This window comes from Saccostrea echinata, unplaced genomic scaffold (genome assembly GCF_033153115.1).
Source record: "Saccostrea echinata isolate AGI-Se365-2 ecotype Australia unplaced genomic scaffold, CSIRO_AGI_Sech_v1 ptg000086l, whole genome shotgun sequence".
NCBI classification, from domain to species: Eukaryota; Metazoa; Mollusca; class Bivalvia; order Ostreida; family Ostreidae; genus Saccostrea; species Saccostrea echinata.
In genome coordinates, this window is record NW_026889835.1 from 3,639,116 (window position 1) to 3,662,108 (window position 22,993).

Here is a 22,993-nt window from a genome sequence, read left to right on the forward strand (position 1 = left end):
TGAATTAGTCATATCTTAGAAAAACCGTTAGTGTGCCGTTTCTTTTATAAATTTCGAAGACATGTATTCCGTTCGATGATCTGGCACTGAAATTATCGAGATATCTGTAGTGATATACTCAGCTAATCGTACTTTTTATGTAGTATAATGCAAGTTTGGGATACAAATGTTGATATCATTGAAGTACCAGGATTCTTATTTAGCTAATATCTACTTATATTGCTGACATAAACTTCCTGTTTGGTTCTCCACATGATCTTGCACTGAAGTTGCCAAGATATCTGTAGTGATATCTTCAGCTACTAGCGCGTTTTGTGAAATATGAATCAATTACGAACCAGTTACTTCAATGATGTTAATATTTGTATCGCAAACTTTACGTATGTCTCACAAAACTTCTGTAGTAGCTGAAGAGATATCAAAAGATAAATATAAATCGTTAGTAATATGTCATGTTGAGAACCTTGAAGAATTTTTTGTCAGCTGTATCAATATATATCTGCTCTCTAAATATCTACCTGCTTGGGAGACGTTAACTTTTTGTACAAATTTACGCTGCAAAGCACATATATGTATATTATGAAACTGTACTAAACAAATTTACGTTGTTAAATCCATTGTATATATTGGTATATGTTATACCACATTTTATATGTTTTGATTAGAATATAATTTTATTTTGATCAATAAACTTTTTAAACAACTTGTAACAAAATAATTAACGTTTGTGAAATAAAAAAAAGAAATAGAAGGCTGTTCTGACGGAAGTTATGTCTTCGAAATATATAAAAGAAATTGAACACTGACGATTCTTCTAAGATATGACTAACTGAAAATGCATACGCAACAATAGTATTAAACTGCAAGTATAGATCAAAAGTAGCATATTTTTATATAAGATATTTTGACTAGCGAAACAAAATACAAGATTGTTATTTATTTTTTTTAAAGGCATTCAATACATTATTTTTTTCTTTAAATTAATATTTGTAATGTAACCAGTTACTAGAATTACGTTTAAATTCAGTTTCTATTAGCCAGCTACTAGTAACTAGCTTAATTGATATGTTTTAGCAGGTTACTAGTAGCTAGCTTTACCCATTGGCCGTAGCTAGTTACTAGTAGCTAGCTTTATTCTGATTTTGAGTCTTTTACTAGTAGCCAGTTACTAGTAACTAGCTTTACCCATTTGTCGTAGCTAGTTACTAATAGCTAGCTTTACCCACTTGTCGTAGCGAGTTACTAGTAGCTAGCTTTATTCTCATTTTTAGTCAGTTACTAGTAGCCAGTTACTTGTAGCTAGCTTTACCCACTTTACGCAGACAGAATTTTAATAAATCATGGGTATTTCAGCAGAATGTAGACCAGTTACAAAAAGTTTATTTTTATGGTTTCTATGCCTCGAAGATCGGGAATGGATTTTATGTCTCGAAGATAGGGGACATAATGTTGTTGTCCTGTCTGTTTCTCTCTGTCTGAACAGAGAATTGTAAATAGCATGTCCATGAACTAGTGTTCACATCACAACTTGACCACGAGTTTAACAACCACATTTTGTTATTTTTATGATAGACCTAATGATAAACTTTCAGTTTTGATCCATTTGTCTATTGCATTCTGACATACCACTTTACAAAAAAGGACCTTTAAATTCTGGATTAGTTTCACTACATGAAGTTATTTCCAGTCATGTGACACCAACCAAAGCGGAAGTTTTATTATTACCAAGTCTTAAAAAATATCATCGCTATTTATCTTCGTGACGAATTTCTGATGGTCATGACTATGACATGTTTAGTACTTTCTAGAATTTACAAATCAAGGCTTTCTTTATAAAAATGCAATTCTTTTGTTGGACACCCTTTAAATATTGCAAGTGTATGTAAAGTGCTGTGATACACGACACTCAACTAAACTCACCGAACCTTATCAACCTTCATCCTTGAGGCTTTTGACGAAGTGCATATCTGTGTCAATCTAAGTTTACAAAAAGTCATGGCGATTATATGTGTAGTTTCATGAGCATGGATTTGCAATATGGTCGAAAGGGATACCACAATTTCAATTAAGTATCATTCGTACTTGGCTGAAAATATCCAACTCCCATGTTTTGCAAAGGCGTTGCTGGACGGTGGTGTGATTCAGCTGAAAGACTATGAAAAACTGTTATCAAGAAACACAAGAGAAGAGTGTTCTAGGCTGCTGTTAAAACTTTACAGGAAATGCAGTTCGGGGATCATCCTTCAGTGTTTAGAGGATTCAGGACACGAGGATCTCTGTAGAGAACTGGAAAATGGTTCACAACCTGTTCCGAAGGCAAAGATGTACGCTATACCCCCTGCTTGCGGTCTGGATATGGAGAGTCAGAAACTCATTGAACACTTTTCAGATAAAGTGAAGATGAAGATTCATAATGCAGAGGCAAGAGATTGCATGACAAAATTTGAGGCATGGAGCAGGACGTTACTTAACGCAATCAAGCGTGGAAGTTTGGACCCCATAGAAGAGCGAAAGTATGCCGACTGTTGCTTTGTGTTGCTCGATGCCCTGGTTGTGCTGTATAGAACTCATAATGAGAACCGCAAGTCTCTGTTTGGAAAAGAGGAGTTCAAGAGCATGGAGTATCTCATTTCTAAAACAGCACATCCAACATTGACAAGGATTCGTTATCAGAGCCGTTTTGGCGTGTCATTGTTTCAAGGGGACAAAATTGAGAAAGGATTGCAATATCTTTCACTTGCATTAGGTGATGCAACATTATACATGTCTGGTAAGGATATTGGAAATATTATATTTGCCCTTGTAAATATCAAGCTTGAATTGTATGCTCAAAATTCGAATACTAATCTGAAAAGGGAAATACTCGATTTTATTGAATCAGGAATTCGATATTTCGAGAATGAAAACGAGGATGCTCGTAATAATTGGCGTTGTATTTACCTGGATAAGAAAACGTGCTGTCTTCTGGGACTAAACAGCGACGGCAAAACTATTGAAGGGGCTGTGGTTGATGAACAGGACTTGGAAAATGCCAATTCGTGCTTGTTAGAAACAGAACAATTCGATTCAGTTATAGACATACGCAGGCGTATGCATTTTTATAGAGCCAAAGCAAAATATTATAACCACAGAGGAAAGCAAGACATTTCCGAGGGTTACTTGAAGGAAGCTCTCGAATTGGCGAAGAAGGGAGGGTTTCACCACGATGAAAAGATACTGCTTCAACAGTGTCCATCGACTGAGAAACCATCAGAAAAACAAGCCATAGAACACAACGATAATGACGGATTAACAGGTTCCAACGTAGACAATAACAGAAACTTTGTGATTGAAAGTAAGGATTTGGACCAAAGAGCTTTACAAAATATAGCAAGAGCTTTACATATGGAAACATTTGGAATCGTGTCCAATAAAGAACCCACAGAAAACTAATTAAGGGACAAAGATGAAGCATTTACAGGGTGTGAGGTTTTTATTATGAATTTTACTGAACTGTGTATAAGATTATTCCGACTCAGTTTACAGCCCATATACCCCAAGTTGACTCGGCACATTCCTGTCGGTCACAATGAGATTATAACGACTAGATTGCTCTAGTGTCCCGGTGTCTTAAAGGCACCAAGTTGAATGATGCGTACTTACTAAAACGCATAATTTTTTTTTTAAATATTTCAGTTATGTCTGAAGAGACTCCTTCGTGTCTTTTTTTCCCCAATTGTGTCCTTGTTTGCTAATTAATGCATTTCATATTATTTCCTTCAGCTACATAGTTGGCTGTACCATTTGCCCAGCGGAAATGCATTTTTTTTTTCAGGCCAATAATTCACGTGTGTTATGAATTATTATTTCCCTGAATCCCAACTGGCCAAAAAAGTAAATAATAATAAAATGAATTTCACAAACCTGAAGAAAAAAGTTTGTTAAGGAATGTTTTTTTTTTTTTTTTAGTGCTAAGTGCAGTGTGGTCCTTTTAAATTATACACAGCGTAAAGATGTTGTTTTATGGAAAGTGCAGCAAATGTGAAGCTGAAAATCAAATGCAGGTTAAAACATTCACTTGCCTAAACAAAACACTTGACAGTTAACGAGCAAGTAATGATATGTACATTTATTACAAAAACGTGAATGGATTTTTTTTTATACCCTCGGATTCAGGAAGTTGAAAGCAGTGAGTATTTCCTCAATAAATCAACTCTGTAAAAATCGTCCTTTGTTTATAAACATTATTAAATAATATCCCTGTTTGCAGTACTAACAATCAGGGTTACTGCAATTATTAAAGGCTATCTTAAAATGCATCGCAGAAAAAAAACGGTAGAGAGATAACGTGGATTGATAATTTATAATACATGTACGTACTGTATAGTGCGTCTTTTAAAAGATCTAGGAACGTGATTATTTATAGGTTAAGTACATTGTTCTGAACTTTATAACCACCTTTAACCAAAAAGTGAACGTACATGTTTGTTATGCTTATTTTGTTGCTCTTTCGGATCGTTGATTGGCTGAAATCAAAAATCATTTATAACTATAAGGCATTGGTTTTTTTCAAATAAGAAAATTGACACAGCTCAACATTGTTTTTATTATAATCATTCAATAGTTCATCTTGAACATGAATATAATTATCTGGGAATTATTTTTTACTTATAATGGTAAACTTAAGTAAGCAGCTGAACAGCTAGCTGACCGCGCAAGAAAAGCTTTTTATGCATAATAATTTCATAATAACTTACATCTATTTGTAAAATATCTTTTAAAACTATATTCTTCACTTCATTTTGTATGGTTCCGAGATATGGATTCAGACTTTAACATTAATATAAACAATTGTGATCAACAACCTTTTGAAAAGATATAGATTTAGCCATTAAATATGAGCTAGGAACACTCCCCATTTGTTGCAAAGCTTTATCTCTATGTTTAAATATTAAAAGAGACTAAAAACCATAATAATAAAAATGGAATTAGAAATCAAATTCTTATTGCAGCTTTCTTAGAAGGCGACAATCTATATATTAATGGTGTGAAGGTAATTGGCAGGGTCAGATTGATAAATTAAAAAAGAAACTTAAACTTCCATCATTAGATATTGCTGATAATACATTTAACAGCTGTTTGAAGAATTTCTATATAAAAATGTAAATTTTCAACTTCCGAACATTGAATTCTCCAAATGTAGTAAATTATTATTTTACAGTCAAATTAGAAAGAACTATAAATTACAAGACTACTTGAAATTTCCAATTAATAAACATGCACGTTCTAAATTAACAAGAAAATATCTGTACACCATTTAGAAATTGAAACAGGCAGATATTAAAGCTTTGTATCCCAAAAGAATCTCTTTTTTGTCACTTTCGTAAAACTGTTGTAGAAAATGAAATAAATTTCATATATGACTGTCCTACATAAAATATAAATATTTACGAAAAATATTATCCTCTGTAATTTAGATGATAACGTTGAAGGAAAAACATTGCAAGGTATTTTGTAATCCTGACAATGAAGTTCATTCTAGAAGGCTATGTGAATTTTTACATGAATGTTTTAAATTGCGTTCCAAAAAATAGAGCGCAATAATACATATTTGATACATTAATCAATTTATCTCTGTTCATATTATACTGGTTGCCAAATGATTATGTATAAAGTTGTAAGGCATACTAATAACATTGTACTTTTCATTCTGTTTATGTAACATGGTTGTATGCCAACATGTTTGTTGAATCAATAAATTGAATTGAATTGAATTGATATCTAAATACGTTTTATGACTGTTGCACATTTGGAGTTGATATTTTTTGGAACAAGTGATATTTGCAAATCTTCTACGTGCATTTTTAAGCCATTTTCTACATGTACATTTTCCTTTCGAGTGCAAGAATTTAATAAGAAATGCGTTGATATCATTTTTAAATACTTTATTGTCTTTCATAGAAAAAAGTTAAATGTTAGACTTACATGTTGAATATGTTTATCTGTTCGTGAAAGTTCAAGAAAAAAATTGAAGGCCGTTTTCATAAAATGGAGGAGCCGATTTCGAATTATTCAATTCCCTGTGCACAAATACCATTACCAAACTGAGAAAGTATCACATTAATTAAAAGGTTACTTGTTCACTGTTAATTTCTTCCCCTGTATACAAGTGTTCTTTAGATTATGTCGACATACAAAATATTATGTCAACATGGAACATAAATATATCAAACTGTGGTGCAAGAGAAAATTTGAACTTATCCAGCTTTTGTTCATATTTATGCAATTAAGGGGGTTCGATCCTGAGCTTTTGAGCAGATTTTTTTCTCCACCTTATTTATAAAATTCTGCATCATATATATATAGAGGATATTCAATGTTTTGTAGATGAATATGGAATTTATTTCACGAGTGGGACAGGATTTTTTGATATTTTCACGAGTGCGAAGCACGAGTGAAAATATCAAAAAATCCTGTCTCACGAGTGAAATAAATTCCATATTCATCTACAAAACATTGAATTTTCTGTTTATTACATTTTCTTTGATTTTCCCTTTGCCTCTGTCTTTTCTTAACACCATAGGCTTGACGTCATAGTTGAACGGTTGAGACGTCATAGCTTAGAAGTTGTGTGATTGAAAACATTACATAGTACAAGGATTTTAGCAACATATTTGGGAAGAAATTTGCAGTTTTAGCTCTATCAAGATGCTTAGTTACTATTTCTATCTTATGACAGGCCAGAAATTATTTTTTACTTACTTTGATATCCTTTCACATTGTGAGAGAATATCATTTTTGGTATCCTTTCACACTGTGAGAGAATACCACTTTTATTCAATAAATAAATCACAGTATTTCACTGTTGAAGATGTAATAAAAGTTCTTACATTAAATTTGGATTCTACAATGCAAATTAATGTATATTCAAATAAAAACCCACGACTAAATTCCATACAAAAAGCACTTAGTGAGGAACTTCATTTGGTTTTTCAGAAGAAAATGACCAATTTTTCTCTTTCGAAGTATTTACAATACTATTAAGTTTTGATTCCTATTTTTCCATGCAGGCTTTACACAGAGTTATTTTGTGCAGTGAAATGTTTTATGCTGGTCCTAAAATATTTATCAAATTAATTTTTATGAATTATATCATCATACTGTGACAAATACAGCAAATATAGTTTGAAAGTCCAGAAAAAAATAGAGCTAATTTTAACTTAAAATTAACATTTTTTTAAGTAATATCTAAAAATTTACAGTATAGACACCCGCTTTTGATTTTCTTTTCTGAATATATTAGATAACTTTGATCATTCTGTTTAAATTCAGCAAAAGTTTGAGACTTTAAAATAATTTTCTTGGTTGTTAAATTTTTAATGCCAGAATTATGACCGTTTGTGAGTGCAGAAAGGTCAAATAATTGATTATGCAAAGTAATTTGAAACTTTCTTTGTCACAATTTAATGTGTCTTTTTGAGATAGAATAAGAGTATATTTTGTCCCATGGTTTATTTTGATAAAAAAAAAATCTTGGAGGGAAAACTGATTTATGTTCAAGACATAATTTCAGTGCAGAAAGGTCATATTAAATGTACCGTAGCACCATAAGAAGCATATTGACCCCCACTTTTTGTTTTGATTTTTAATTAAGCTATGTGTTTAGATACTAAAATACACTAAAAAAAAATATCTTAAAATTTACAAAGTCGAGAAAATAGTCGATATCAAAAACCTATATAATGTTCTTCACAGTCAACATTTTTTGTTAAAGTTGTAAAATTCCATTTAAAAAAGGCAATTAACCTGTTTGAAAAGAATATGATACATGCAGAGAAAAGAGACTGTACATTTAAAGTTACAAGATGACTCTAATAACCATTAACTTTACTTACGCAAAGTACAATAGATCACGTTTTTAAGTGCATGTTCACCTGTAATGCTTTTGGGATTTCTGTAACAATGATACTTAAAGAACACGAGAAAAAAAATTAAAATGGTTTCAAGGCTTTTCTTTTAAAAACAGCCACGACACAATGTACAAGTTTCCAATACTGAGTTGAGACAATGCGTTATTAACACTGGTATACACCAGGCTGAATAAAAAATCTGTGTAAGACAATGATCATTTAACAACGTTCTGAGGATAGAAATCACCAAAATAATTTCTAGGACAAGATATCATTTACACCAAAGAAAACCTTGTCTTAATTTTCGATTTTTTAGGTCACCTGCTTAGTCACTCAGGTTTCGTTTATCTGTTTTCGTGCGTTAACAGTTGAACATTTTCAGCGTCTTCTCTGAAACCGCTGAACCAATTTCAACCAAGGTTAGCACACAGCATATATGAGTGAAGGGGAACAAAAATTGTGAATTTCAGAGCCCCCCCCCCCCAGGGGGGGGGGGGCAGCCCGAGTGGCTGGAAAACCATAAAAATTAATGCAATCTTTAAAAATCCTTTTCTTTTCTCCTGGAGAACAAGCAGTCAAACTGTTGGCATGATTGTAATAAGCATAAAACCACTATCAAAATAGTGGTATGCATGGCCCCGGCCCAGGGTCAGAGGTCTGGAATTAGGATGGGCTCTATTGATGATATAGTGGAAAAAACATTAATTCTTTGAAAAATCTTCTCTCATCCTGTATAATAAGCAGACAAACTAAGTGCGTGGTTACAATGAGCAGGAGTGCCTCTTTCAAAATTGTGAATTGCATGGCCCCAAGGTCAGGTCATTAGGACGGGTTATATTTATTATGTAGTAAAAATGCATCATTTCTTTGAAAATCTTCTTCTCTGATCCGCGGTATTGAACAAATAAATTTAAGTACATAGTTATGACGAGCAAGGGTGCCTCTTTCAAAGTTGTGGATTTCGTGACCCCTGGGTCAAAGGCTGATGCTAGCACTGGGCTTTATTGATTATACATGTACTAGTATATTGAACTTTAAAGTCTTCTTCTCTGTTCAAGGAAATTAAGCAAACAAACTAAGTGTATGGTTTGAGGAGCAAGGTTGCCTCCTCCAAAAGTTTGAATGTGTTGGTCCTTGGGCCAGGGTTTCTGGTGTTAAGGTGGGACTTTTATAAATATACAGTGAAAATGCATTAATTCTTCAAAAGTTTTCTCTGCTCCTGGGAATTTAGCAGATAAACTTATGTGCAGATGAGCAAGGGTGTCTATTTCAAATTCGTGAAGTTCTTGGTCCCTGGGTCAGAGTTCGGTGTTAGAACAGGGCTCTATTGATGACATAGTAAAAATGTATTAATTCTTTTAAAAATCTTATCTGTTCCTGGGCATCTAAGAGCCAAATTAAAGTTGCACTGAGCAAGGGAATTTTACTAGATATCCAAAAATTTGGACCACTGGGTTAAGTGTTCTGGTGCTAAACAGGGTTCTATTAATCTTGTATGGAAATTTGTACTCTACTGAGAAAAGTTATTCCGCTTTGTTATTCACATATGATAAATTGATCACTGTAAATAATGTAATTGACAATTCATTTCAATAAAAAAAAGTATGCACGTTTTTTTTTTTATATGTATAATACAAAAAGTACTTTCATAGTTTTTAATGGTCAGATAGAATTGTAAATAATAGATAAATATAAAAGAGACAAAAATACTTTAACTTAGTACATTAAATAGTCTTCAAAGACCAAGACATGCCAATGGGGGAGAGAACATGATTGGGTTTATTATATGTGCTATAGCACTATTGTTTTGTACAGTCTGTGTGGGGATAGTTGTAAATGGGAAGTATCATTGACAAGTACAGGCAAGTAAATAGCTCTACGGTATGTTTTGCTACTAAGTATTTTGTTTATCCCCGATCATCCTGTTTCTCATTTTCTGATAATCTTTGGGTAACAAATCTTCATCTATTGGGTTACTTTGTGCTACGGATCCTTTAGAGTGTTGTATTATAGTTTACACTCAGGTGACCAATAAGGCCCTTGAGCCTCTTGTTAAGGAAATAAATTTTACTTCATTATCATTTATGACATCATATTTCATTGCAGTCATTACAATATTCCTAGGGAAGTACTCTGTATATCATTGAGTTCCTGTTCATTTTAAGTACTGTCCTCATCAAGAATGCAAATTTATTTATGAGTACTCACACTCATTTAATGTGTTCTATCTATATACATCATGTGAGATACAGTTAAAACGCCGAGAAGAGGACAATGTCTTGCCAACTTCAATCTCATCTGTGGCCAAACAGAGGGGAATAACTTCCTTGATGACGTAAATCTTATATATACAACGTAAATGACTTCAATATAACTTTTATAACCTTTGTTCATCAGAAAGTTACCAATTAAGAGCCATTTTCTGTAATGACTTGAAATTTCATATAGGAGCTGTGGCGCACATAGTCTTAGAATTTCTTCTAACTCTGTTTGATGAAAGTCTTTGATACCGTAAACTTACACATGGTAAAAATTGGTTGCTATATGCCCTGGTTACCATGGCAACATGCCCTAACGTTATAAATATAGCATTTTTCAACATGTTCAGAATCCCATAGCTAATGTTTACAGCAATGCAAACAAGTGCAAGAACTGTTTCCAAAGGTTGAAGGTCTGATGTCCTAAATGCATGATAAACACATGTGGGAAATCAACTATTACATGTGTAACTATGGAAACAAAGTATTTAAAAGTAATAATTTTATTCGTTCATCTTTGCAAAGTCATACAGTGTAAACTCAAAATTAAAAGCAATTATAGGTTGAAATGCAACCAAATAATAGAGATAGATCCTTGTAACATACACCAAGGATATATATGTTATCTCTTATTGATTGACAATGGTTGCCATGGTTTTAATACCCTGAAGGAATTTCAAATTTACTCTCTGTATGTTTATATTTGATCCTATCTTTAAAAAAAAAATCAGATTTCTATCTATAGGTGGAGATTAATTTTAAAAGCGTTGGTGTGGTCCTAATTTTACATTTCAAAACATTCTAATTAAATTCTTTAAATAGAGCGTTGCTGGGGAAATCAGCGGAAAAAATTTGTATAAAAAGCTGAAAAATATTTTGTTTCTTTCGATACCTACCCTTGTATATAGATTCCCAAAACTTTTATGATTGATGTTTATGAACAACTAACCTGACTTTCAATTATGACTAACACACAATCGATAACTGGATGCAAGAATCTGCCACGTAAAGTTTGCAAATTTTTCTCTTCTTGGTTACCATCGCAGAGTTATTTTTTCATCAAACTTCATCAATATATGATATTCAACTTTAGTTCTATCACATAAGTACTATTCAAGGTGAGTCAAATAATTTTTCTGGATTAAAGGATAATTAAATTCCTAAAGAAACAAAAAACATCAATGACAAGTATTTTTTCAGCTCAAGGTCATTCTTCCCCTTAATTAAGCCACTGGTACGTTGTTTTCATGGTTACAAGGCAAAGAAGCAGTTAATTTCATTTTTTTTCTTAAGCTGTGTTATAAGGTTCTAACGATGTATATATGTCAGTCTTGAATTTACATGTTTTTCTGCAAGAAAGTAGGGTTAATCAAAACATAGCAACAAATTTTGTATGGCTACACTGTGTTACCATGGCAACCATGAAAGTTGTTTTTAGAATATTGCCAATACCTAATAATTTAAAGTCAGATATTTTTATTGTTTTTAGTCCCCTACCGGTGAAACCGGAGGTGACTATAGGTTTCCTCTGAGTCTGTCCGTCCGTCTGTCTGTCTGTCAGTCTGTCCCACTTGGTTTTCCGCACTTTTTTTCCTAAACGCCTGCAGATATTGAGCTGATTTTGGTATGTGAGTGTATCTTGATGAGTTACAGATCAAGTTTGCATTTCGTTCCGCTTCATTGATTTTTGACGGAATTACGGCCTTTTCAATTTTTAGGGGTTTTCCACAATTTTCTTCTAAACGCTTGTAGATATTGAGCTGATTTTTGGTATGTGGCTTTACCTTGATTAGTTATAGACCAAGTTTGCATTTTGTCCCGCTTCATTAATTTTTGACAGAATTATGGCATTTTCAATTCTTAACGGGAACCAGATTACACTTGCCGGTAGGGGACTAGTATTGCTAATGCAATACTCTCAGAATGCTTGTTCTTTTAGTTGTTCATTGAGTTTGATCATGTAACAAGACACATTTAAGAAATGTTTTTAAGTTTTGTGTAAGTTATTGGTGTGTAAATCACACAGACTTGTCACGTAGGCATATTTCATGAAGCGCGCTATAGCGCTTCATGAAAATTATACCTACATGCAAGTCTTTGTAGCCTCATTGTGACGTCGCTTTAGCGCGAGTTTCTCCGCGAAAATTTCAACGTGCGAGTATACACAAAAATGGTTTTCAAATCAATTTCACAGTTGGCGAAGTAGAAAACATAAGTGAATATTGAGCATTTTCCCGCAATTTTTAGTATTTAAAATGTATTCTAAATGTACCCATGGTTACCATTTACTTAGAAATAGATTCTAGTTTTTTACAGCATAAGTGGCAACAAGGTGTCATGATTTTGTGAGAATGGTTTGTTTGGTTTTCTTAGTCTTTATTAAGATTCTATAAAGATTCAAAGTAAGTGAAAATCTCAAATTTTCAAACTTTTTCAGCTGTTACCATGGCAACCAAGACACATAGCAACCAAATTTTATTCGATATATGTTTCTGGTGTCAAGTAGTTATATTGTAATAATAAGCAAAGTTTCATCAGAATTGGTGATCATGCTTAGAATCATGAATCACTTAAACAAAGAAGTTTAAGTGATTGCAGAAAATACATGTAGCTCTTAAGGACTGTCAAAATATTCCACGTTAAGGACATTTCTCTGTTAATTTTTTTTCATAAGAACATTTAAATAAAAATCTACATAAGTACTTCTCATTAATCTGTTATTAAATGATACGCTACATTTTATCTTTTGTGTTCAATCTGAAGTTCTTCATTACTCACTGTGACCCACCACTGATTTAAATAAACCTCTTGAGATTTTATGTAAAATATACAATAAAGTCTATAATGGCTCTCCATTTTCTCCCACCTGACCAATTTAATGGTAATAAATCTATGAGGATGAATCTTCTGTGTGTTTTTGTAATAGTAATAGAATGGCTGGCATAAATAGTTATTGATAATAAAACCTTAAACCACCCTTTTTTCTGTATTCATTTATGATGAAATTACTAAACAAGCTAATTTTCTGATAACCTATGTATGCATTAGTCTTTATATGAAATGTTTCAATTAACATACAAATCATCCCAACAATTAAAAAAACATTTTCAATTGAATATATATTCAAAAATAAAAATAAATAAAAAAAAAATATATATTCAATTTATTATATATATCTATATATATTCTATAAACAACATAAAGGCATACAGTATAAAATGAAAAATACTAGTAATATCAATACATTTATAAACACAATACCTATAAACAAAAGAGAGTATAATACATAACACATAATATATTACTAGAAAGTATATATTGTAATATAATGTCATGGTTTAATCACAATCCAAAAAAAAAAATATCTTATTAAATTTGACATTTTCTCTTTGACATGGTAAAAATAAAGACACATACCAAAAACTACAAAGAGCACTTTCTTTAAAAATGAAGGAGTAATTAGAAGTACAAAATAACCATACCCCCTGCAAACATTACAATAATGATAAAAAATGAAGGAACAGTTACAAGTAGTGAATAACAATACCCCCTGCAAACATTACACAAAATTAATGATCAAAAATGAAGGAGTAATTGGAAGTACAAAATAACAATACCCCCTGCAAACATTACACAAATGATCAAAAATGAAGGAGTAGACCTTTACAAGTACTGAATAACATTACTAACTGCAAACATTTCACAAAATTAATGATCAAAAACTAATGAGTAGTTACAAGTACAGAATAACAATACCCCCTGCAAACATTACACAAATGATCAAAAATGAAATGGACAGAACGATTATAGGCATTATGCCTGCCGTTCAATCCATTTCATCTGTAATGAATAAATATATTTTAAACTAAAAATGAAGGAGTAGTTACAAGTACTGAATAACATTACCAACTGCAAACATTACACAAATGATCAAAAATGAAGGAGTAGTTACAAGTACTGAATAACAATACCCCTGCAAACTTTACACAAATGATCAAAAAATGAAGGAGTAGTTACAAGTACTGAATATCAATACCCCTGCAAACTTTACACAAATGATCAAAAATGAAGGAGTAGTTATAAGTACTGAATAACATTACCAACTGCAAATATTACACAAATGATCAAAAATGAAGGAGTAGTTATAAGTACTGAATAACATTACCAACTGCAAATATTACACAAATGATCAAAACAAAAATGAAGGAGTAGTTACAAGGACTGAATAACATTACCAACTGCAAACTTTCAACATATTATGCTTAATTTACAGATCTTTTATCAAGTTTGCATTCACTACAGATAATTCAAGTTTGATTTTAAACTATATTTAAAATTATCTTAGGAAAAAAGTACAAGAAAAACAATACTGTAGTCACACAACTGGTTTCTTTTATAAGGTACTTCTAGTTTGTATATACATGTAGTTCAAAGTTTTAATAACTTTCTTCTTTTATGCCTATGTTTATTTGAAAGAAAGGAAATTGTTAAGTAAGTAGTAATGTCTATCACAGTAAAATGTATGTCATTTCTACTCTTGTATGACAGATTGTGCAATGTCAGTGACAACACATCCAATCATCTTTGAAATTGAAATGTGTGTCAGTATAAATGTAGATCATGATTAATTCATATGTCAGAGATAAGCCTATACTGCCTGAGTTTTGTAATGATAGTCCACAGAGTCCATTCAAGATTGTGGCATATCACTGTCATATGAAGTAAAGATTGTGTGATCTAAAAAAAAAAAAAGCACATTAATGTGGAATGGTGAGATAATTTAGGAATTGAGCCCCCAGTCATAATGTTTGTATCCCACTTTATAGGACTTCCCATCCAACAGTTCCTTCAGCTGAATTTTTCTCTCTCCATCTGGCAGGTTTGCCAAAATCCACTGCAAAACCTGTCAAGAAAAGAGATTGTGTACAGTTCATACAGACACAGTTAAATTGATTTCAGAAGTAAATGTTTTAAATCTTAATATGAATTCTGAATTCTAAAGTAACTGTTAATATACATACATACATACATATATATATATATATATATATATATATATATATATATATATATATATATATATATATATATATATATATATATATATATATATATATATTCTCTCTATCTTTCTCTCTCTATATATAATATAATATTTTATAAACATTATTAGCTAGTAACGTTAAGAATATTTTGACCACGTAATGTTTTTTTCATCAATGAAGTACGGGTAAAACTATTCTTATCCTTGAAAATCAATCTAAAAGTAAGGCTAACCTCTTCTTTATTTTTACCAAAGTCCTCCTGGTACCAGCTAAGAATTTTGGTCAGCATGATTTGTTTCTTGTTCATGTCAATAGTGAGACCATCGTCACTATCTAAAAAAGCCTCTGCTGCCAGCTTAAGCTGACCTCCTAACCCCTAAAAAGTACAAACAATGCCAATTACTACAACCGTCTAAAATAAAGTAATACACTAATTAATATTTTTTGTCATATGAATTATGCTTCTCTTTGAGCCAGATGAATAGATAGTTAGAAATAAAAAAAAAGAAGAAAACTTTTGATTGAAAAAGTCCGAAGACAATGGCTTGTCCACATATTACTTTAACAGTATGATACTAATTAACTAGTTCTATAATACATGTATTTGTCATTTTCCACATAAATCCTGTGAGAACCTATAAAAAGGCAGTTGATATTACTTACATCAGTAGAGTAGGTTTTGATTGGCGGGCAGCTCTTAGCCCCACACACTAGGGCAAAGTGAATGTAGGGCTCTGGTTCCTCTAGGGCAATCTTATAGCGGGGGTCTGACTGTGAAAAGGGGCGAAACAGCATTCCTAATATAAAATGTATGAAATGACACCAAATATTCAGGATTAGGTACAGGTAAGTCATGCTGTTAAAGTGCATATAGAATCTAAGGCCTTGAAAGAGGACACCTAACTCTCAGGTTTACATCCACCCCCCAATTCAAAATGAATCAGATATTTAATTCAGTGTATTGAAATATTCATATTTAAATGCCAATGAAAGGCAATCAAGCATGCCTTATTTAAATGCTATCGTTACATAACTTTTAAATAAGATCTATCCACTTCCTGGTGTTTGTGTTTTATATGAAGCTGTCAATGAGTAACTGGTTACTTGAGTACCCGTTAAAAGGTCTGAGTATTGAATAGTTCAATACTTAAATCAGCATTTGAATACTTGGAAAAAAATAAAACCCATGTAATATTTCTTCATTTTCATCGTTGTCAAGCACATTCTATTTTCAGAGATCATCGCACTGTCCCTGTCATGTTTTGACAACAAAAAAGTAATTACCACCTCTGTCAGTGGAAGCACATTGTTTTGTTTTTAGTCAGGAACAAGTCATAATTGGAAATCAGATAATGATTTCAAATTAATTTGGTAAAATAAAGCACAATTTCTTTTTTTAGTCTGTAGCAAAAATGCTTCCATCTTCTTAAGTTCTTTAAAATATTTCTAATGAACTGACCATTCTAAATCTATAAGATGTTATTCAGCCGAGTGAAACTGAAGTTACTTACATGAGAAGGACAAATAATATATTAAATCATTAATGTATCAAACATATACAGTGACATTAAAATAATATAGGAGAAACAACCAATATAAAATTTGTCAGATATGCATTCTGCTTATATAAAATGAGCCTTATATAGTTGATAGGTATGAATTAAATGCCTTTGGGAATGGTACAGAACATGAACATGAAATGAACTGTTTGTTTGATAATGATAATCATTCCAAAGTTCCATTAAATAGAAATTGAATGTTTATTGTATTTAGGTGTGTTTACATTTATCAAATATATTTGAATTTTATATGCTTCTTTTTACTCCTGGAATTAATGTCAGCATGTACATCCTGAAATTATGTTCAATCAAAAGAGAACAATATATAATCATAAAGAAGGATAGGTTTCAATTTCGAAGTTTTTTTCTTGAATAATGACCGAGTACTTAAAAGGCAGGTGATTATTTTATATACCCAATTGCCACTCGTGAAGCCAAAGAAGTTTGAAGCTTACCAACACCCTTTCTGTTTGCCCTCAGAACTCCATTCTCTATGTCTTGTAGGGAATAGGCATGTCCACCAATGATGTATCGAACAGTGTTGAAAAACTACAATTAAATAAAGGAATAATTAGAAAGTGCAACTGCGAAATCCCACAGGATTCTGTTTCTACAACTAGGTTTTAGTTCTCTGATCACATGTAGCATTACAATTGTTACACATTCCTGTAGCTTAAAATTACTTAGGTACTAGGCTCAGAAAACTTTTTAAAATGCTATGCATTTCAAAGGCAACAATCAAGGCAGGAGACCTACACATTTCATGCACTAACTAGATTACATTTCAAAGGACAGAGAATTTCAAAAAACTATCAGTATCTTGGGGTTTTGATCCTATGAGATATTTTTTTTCCATCGATCAGTCCTCCAAATTTTTCCAAACTTGAAATAAAATAAAATAAAATTCATCCTTCAAATTTATGGATGTATAGACGGAAGGACATACAGACAGAAGGATGTACAGAGAAATGGACAACCCCATCACTATACACCCCCACATAGGGAAGCATAATTAAAACTGAAACTGTTAGTTACCCCCCCCCCCCCTTTTGCTCCCTGCATACAACAAATACACATCAAAATCATAACCAGACCTGTTTACCCATATTGTTGTCTCTCAGTATTTTTTATTAGATTTGTCAGTGAGATTTGGCATTTACCCGTAAGATTTTACTTTCCATTGATTTTACATATACAATGTATTACTAGAGAAACTACCGCGTTTTGGCAACCCAACATCACTTAAGTATTTTGAAATCTTTCTTATTTAGTGATTAAAAAGCGTCAAACTGAGGAAGATCATAATGAAAACTATCTTCTAAAATCCAAATGAACGGATTTCAGATTTCCATATTTTCATTAAGGTAAAGATCTAGTAAATGAGTTTAGACTGTCTTTTTGGTGCTAGACCCATTATGACGTCATAATTGATTTAAACTTAATTTTTCCCGTACTTTATGGCTATTATAGAATTACGTAGAAAATGATACATTTTCATGGAATTCAATTTGAAATCATGTCAAAATTAACCCCGATACCTATATTCAAATTCATATCATTTTAAAGAAGAGGTCAAGAAGATATGAAAAACTGTTTTCTGAGAGACTGTAGGCAATATTGATATATTTTCTTTTTCTGAGAAGGAAAAAACTCCCATATTTATACCTGATTTCCTTCATTTTTCATTGAAAATAACAGTTTAAAGTATCGTTTTTCGTTGAGTTTACCTAAAAATTATGCCCCGATACACCTAATTTCGCCAAGCTATATTTGTAAAGGATCATTGAAAGAACTTGTTTCTCAGATTTCAGAAATCTGAAGGCACCTTTCATTTAATAGATCTTGACCTTAAAGTAAAATGTGAGATGTATTTAGGACTCAAAATCCGTATAAAATACGGCGAAATCATAAGAGTAAACAGGTCTGCATAACCATGTTCTTGATAATAGCATTCAAAACATCATATCATTTTTAGCTTCAGAGTGTGGGAATTCTATTCAAATCCATTTTTTTTCATGCACAAAGTATGAAACTGTTAGAGGAGAGGTGATAACGCAGTGGTTAATGTGGTTAGCTTTGGACCCGGTGCCCCGTGGCCCTGTGTTTGAGTCCAGTCAGTCACTAAAAACTCTGCATTATCACTGTAACTTTGGTTACTTCACTCTACTGGTGACGTGCAGCCTCTCAAGTTGGGGTTAAAATGGGTACCTGGCACATGAAACAAGCTGGCTATGTAGATGTACCAGTAAAAGCATTAGCCTCATATATAAGGCAGCTCTGCTTGTATGCTCTCCTGGGGGCTGAGAATACAGTGGATGGTCTTGACAGGGGGGTAAATTGTAGAATGCAGGAAGGCAATGCACTTTCCAATCAAGATTATAAACCCTATCTTTATTTTTTTAGACTACAATCAAAACACAAATACTTTCATTTCTCAAAAGAAGTTATACAAGTGGAAAAAATTGATTGCTTGAGCAGAGTTATTGTAAAAAGTTTAATATACTGGGTATGTTTACTGTCAACAAAGAGATATGTATGATAAGTAACTAATTTTGGCCCTAAATTTCAAATGATTGCAAAAAAATCTAATGATCGGATTCTGATGCTTAGATGTTTTAAGACATCATATCTATGAAATGCCTGTATTGAACAGATTTTTGACTGATTTAGCACTTGCTAATTAGCTTCTTTACATAATGTGATGAAATGGGATATATTTTGACATGAGTTTTTAGGCAAAAGGAAGTCAAATTATACCTTACTACTACAAAAGTACATAGTCTATGAGTAATCTAAAGTAATTTCTTACCTTATATCTCTGCCAGAGATTGACTGGTGGTCCTACAGAGACATTAGCATGGATGACCAAGGCATTGTAGATATTGATGAAGAAAGCCACCTTCTCATCCCTGCTAGCATCGGCTATATTCACCCTCTGTAACTCTTTAGTTAGACGCACATATTTCTTGAATTCATCACTTCCAGCGATCCCTTTATAATTTACTTTCTGCAATATTTCAAATTAAAAACTGTTGATTAAATATTTTTGCTTATCAACATTAAATGAAAAAATGAATGAGTTAATAAATGAAAATTGAAAACCAAATTTACATAATTCAAAAGCCACAATGCTCAAATTTTAACCCCCTGTTGTGGTCCCACCTTACCCCAAGGGCCCATGATTTGAACAAAGTTGAATCTGCAGTACATGAGGGTGCTTGCATAACAATATGATTGATCCTTGCTGAGAGGAATTTTAAGATTTTCCCTAAATATTTCTTTACAAAGCTTTGATCCCCTATTGTTGCCTCACCTTAGCCTATGAAGGCCTGATATGAAGAAATTTAAACCTACACTCAATGAACAAACTATTTTGTTTTTTCTGGTCCATTGGTTCTTGAGAAGATTTTAAAAGACCTAACCAATAGTAATCATATTTTCATAATTTCTTTTAAAATATCTCCACTTGGAAGAAAACATGGATCTTTTATAAAATAAACTTGATTCTCCTTGGTCAAAGATGCTTTGTGGAAAGTTTGGTGAAACTGGCCTAGTGGTTCTGAAGAAGTTTAAAATGTAGGGAAAAAAAACTTAGATAGCACAAGACAGACAACTAACAGATGCTGAACACTCTGTGATCAGAAAAGTTCATCATGCTCCTTTGGCTAAGGTGAGCTGATACTAAATATGACTTTGAACTCTCAACATTCTGTTATGAGGAATTTGTCAAGTTTCTGATCTTTACATAAAACATACTTTTCCATCTGGTGACAAAAAGGCTGCATATATTTTTAAAATGAGTTTTCTTATATCTTCCCCCAAGTCACCAGCTGAAAATAGAAAAAATATTAGAAACTGCGTTTTCAAAAAATAAAATTTTAATTCAACTTTCATGAGAATGAAGATGGTTTTGTTTTCTAGATAAAATTAGCGCTATACAATAAATCTTACCAGGTCTTGGTTCACATTGTGACATCTCTCCAGCATTAAGAGCTGTTGACTCGTCATCATCCATCAGTCGATAAAGTGTATCTGAGTCCTGGAAGGTTTGGTTTGACTTCAGGTTATGTCCAAAGTGTTGATCTATCAGTTTCTGTCCCATTTCCACAGCTACATTTCTGTCTGAAAATTATGACAAAATATAAAATATTTTAATGACCTTATTTACATCTGTTTTATTATCCACATTTATGACTTAAACCAGACCTACTTTAACATCATCACAACAATCTACTATCATCTTCATTTACCTAAAATATGCTCAGACTACAAATATGTAACCCTGAAATTGAACAGAGTATGCAATTTATACAATATAATTAATCAAAATTGTTAGTGTAACTAGTGTCTGCTAAAATACATATAGCTGACATGCTCGGTTCTACCTATCTCTGAGTTACATTACCTAAACCCTTTGTTTCCACAATCCAATCCACAAATTCCTTCCCAACAAATGTGTTCTTGTGGACAGACAGAAGTCTTCTATGGTCCTTAATAAGGCCACTCTTTCTGAGATTCTGTACCAAGATGGCATATTCATCAGGCTCACAGGAAAAATCACCCACGTCTGTAGGATTATTTAAGCAAAAAATTAGATTTTTTTTCATATATTCCTATGTAAAAGTTTGATCCCCTATTGTGGTCCCAAACTACTCCCGAGGCCATGATTTGAACAAATTTGAATCTTCACTACCTGAAGATTCTTACATAATCCTGAACCTGCTTTTCTTGAGAAGATTAGTATGTTTTTCTCCAATATAATCCGATGTAAAATTTTGATTCCCTATGGCCCCATCCTACCCCAGGGGTCCATGATTGAACAAATTTGAATCTGCACTACCTGAGGATGTTTGCATATTAATATCATTAATCATGGCTCTGCTGCTCTTGAGAAGATTTTTAAACATTTTTGCCTATTACATATTCCTGTGTAAAACTTTGATCCCCTATTGTGGCCACAGTTTGAACAGATTTGAATCTACACTTAATCTGAGGATGCTTGTATATTAATATCACTAATTGATCATGCTTTTCTTGAGAAAAAGATTTTTAAAGATTTGATCTTTTATTGTAGCCCTGTCCTAGCCTTGAGGATGATGATTGGAACAAATTTTGAACTAACAACCTGAGGATGCTTACATTTAAATATGACTAATCATGGCTTTGCTGTTCATGAGAAGAATTTTTTTAAAGACTTACCCTCTTCCCTATACATTCCTATTTAAAACTTTGACCTATTGTGGTTCCATATCCTACCCCCAGTAGCCATGGTTTAACAAACTTGAACCTACACTACCTGGGGATGCTTCCAATCATATAAATATGACTTAAATATAAAAGTTGGACCCCCTTTAAGTTTCATCTTTTCTGGCCTAGTAGTTCTTCAAAAGTAGTTTTAAATGATACCATTAAATTTTCATTTATTCTTAATTATCTCCCCTTGAAAGAGGCATTCATTTGCCCTTCACCCAAGGATGCTTTGTGGCAAGTTCTGATTAAAATACCTGAATCTGGAACTGCACTGTCAGGATCTGGAATCTTTGGAGCATCCGGTGGGGCTTCATTATTAATCACATCCTCAAGGAGTGCCTGAAATTTCTCCTCATCTTCAATCTGTAATCCAAACTAAAACCACTTAGTTCTATGAGAAAAATCTATAATAATCAACAATATAAATATATGTTACTGCTTGTGCTCACTGCTGTGTTATATATACACCTATGAACAAAGTAACTCATATCCTTGTTTTAGAGCAAGTGTTAAGTAGACGAGGACTGTCCTATTAGTATTATATATATAGCGATTCTTTTTAATCTATAGACCCTACCCCCATCCACACCCGCCACTCTACACCAAGTACTCACCAAGGTTTGCAGATCATCATTTCCTCCCACGTGAGTAGCATTAAAGAAAATCTGTGGGACAGTCTTCTTTCCAGTTTTGGAGGTCAGTTCCTCCCTGCACTGGGGGAAACGATCCAAACTGATATCTGTGTATGGAACCCCTTTTTCTTGCAATGTGTTTTTAGCCTTCATGCAATGGGGACATCCCAAGATAGAATAAACCACTACTTGTCCCTTCAGCTCCATACAAATCGAAGTCATAACCTAATGTTCTAAATACCCGATGAGTCGTTTACATGTGTCATGATCAACAAACCACAAAGCGGAAGACAGTTTGCGTCTGTACAACGAAAGATAACTCTTGTTAATAGTCATACTTGTACTTTCATTTTACAACTT

At 32.6% G+C, this 22,993-nt stretch overlaps 1 protein-coding gene across 1 annotated transcript; it reads right to left on the reverse strand.

The window, feature by feature from the left end:
* Positions 1-14,901: 14,901 nt before the first annotated feature.
* LOC133177112 (uncharacterized) lies at positions 14,902-22,903 on the reverse strand. Its single transcript, XM_061312207.1, has 10 exons — positions 22,616-22,903; positions 22,256-22,364; positions 21,157-21,318; positions 20,703-20,873; positions 20,508-20,581; positions 19,561-19,758; positions 17,207-17,300; positions 15,856-15,989; positions 15,425-15,568; positions 14,902-15,050 (listed from the first exon to the last, which is right to left on the reverse strand). Exons 1-10 carry the CDS (start codon positions 22,853-22,855, stop codon positions 14,928-14,930), a joined length of 1,449 nt encoding a protein of 482 aa, XP_061168191.1. The 5' UTR covers positions 22,856-22,903; the 3' UTR covers positions 14,902-14,927.
* Positions 22,904-22,993: the final 90 nt, after the last annotated feature.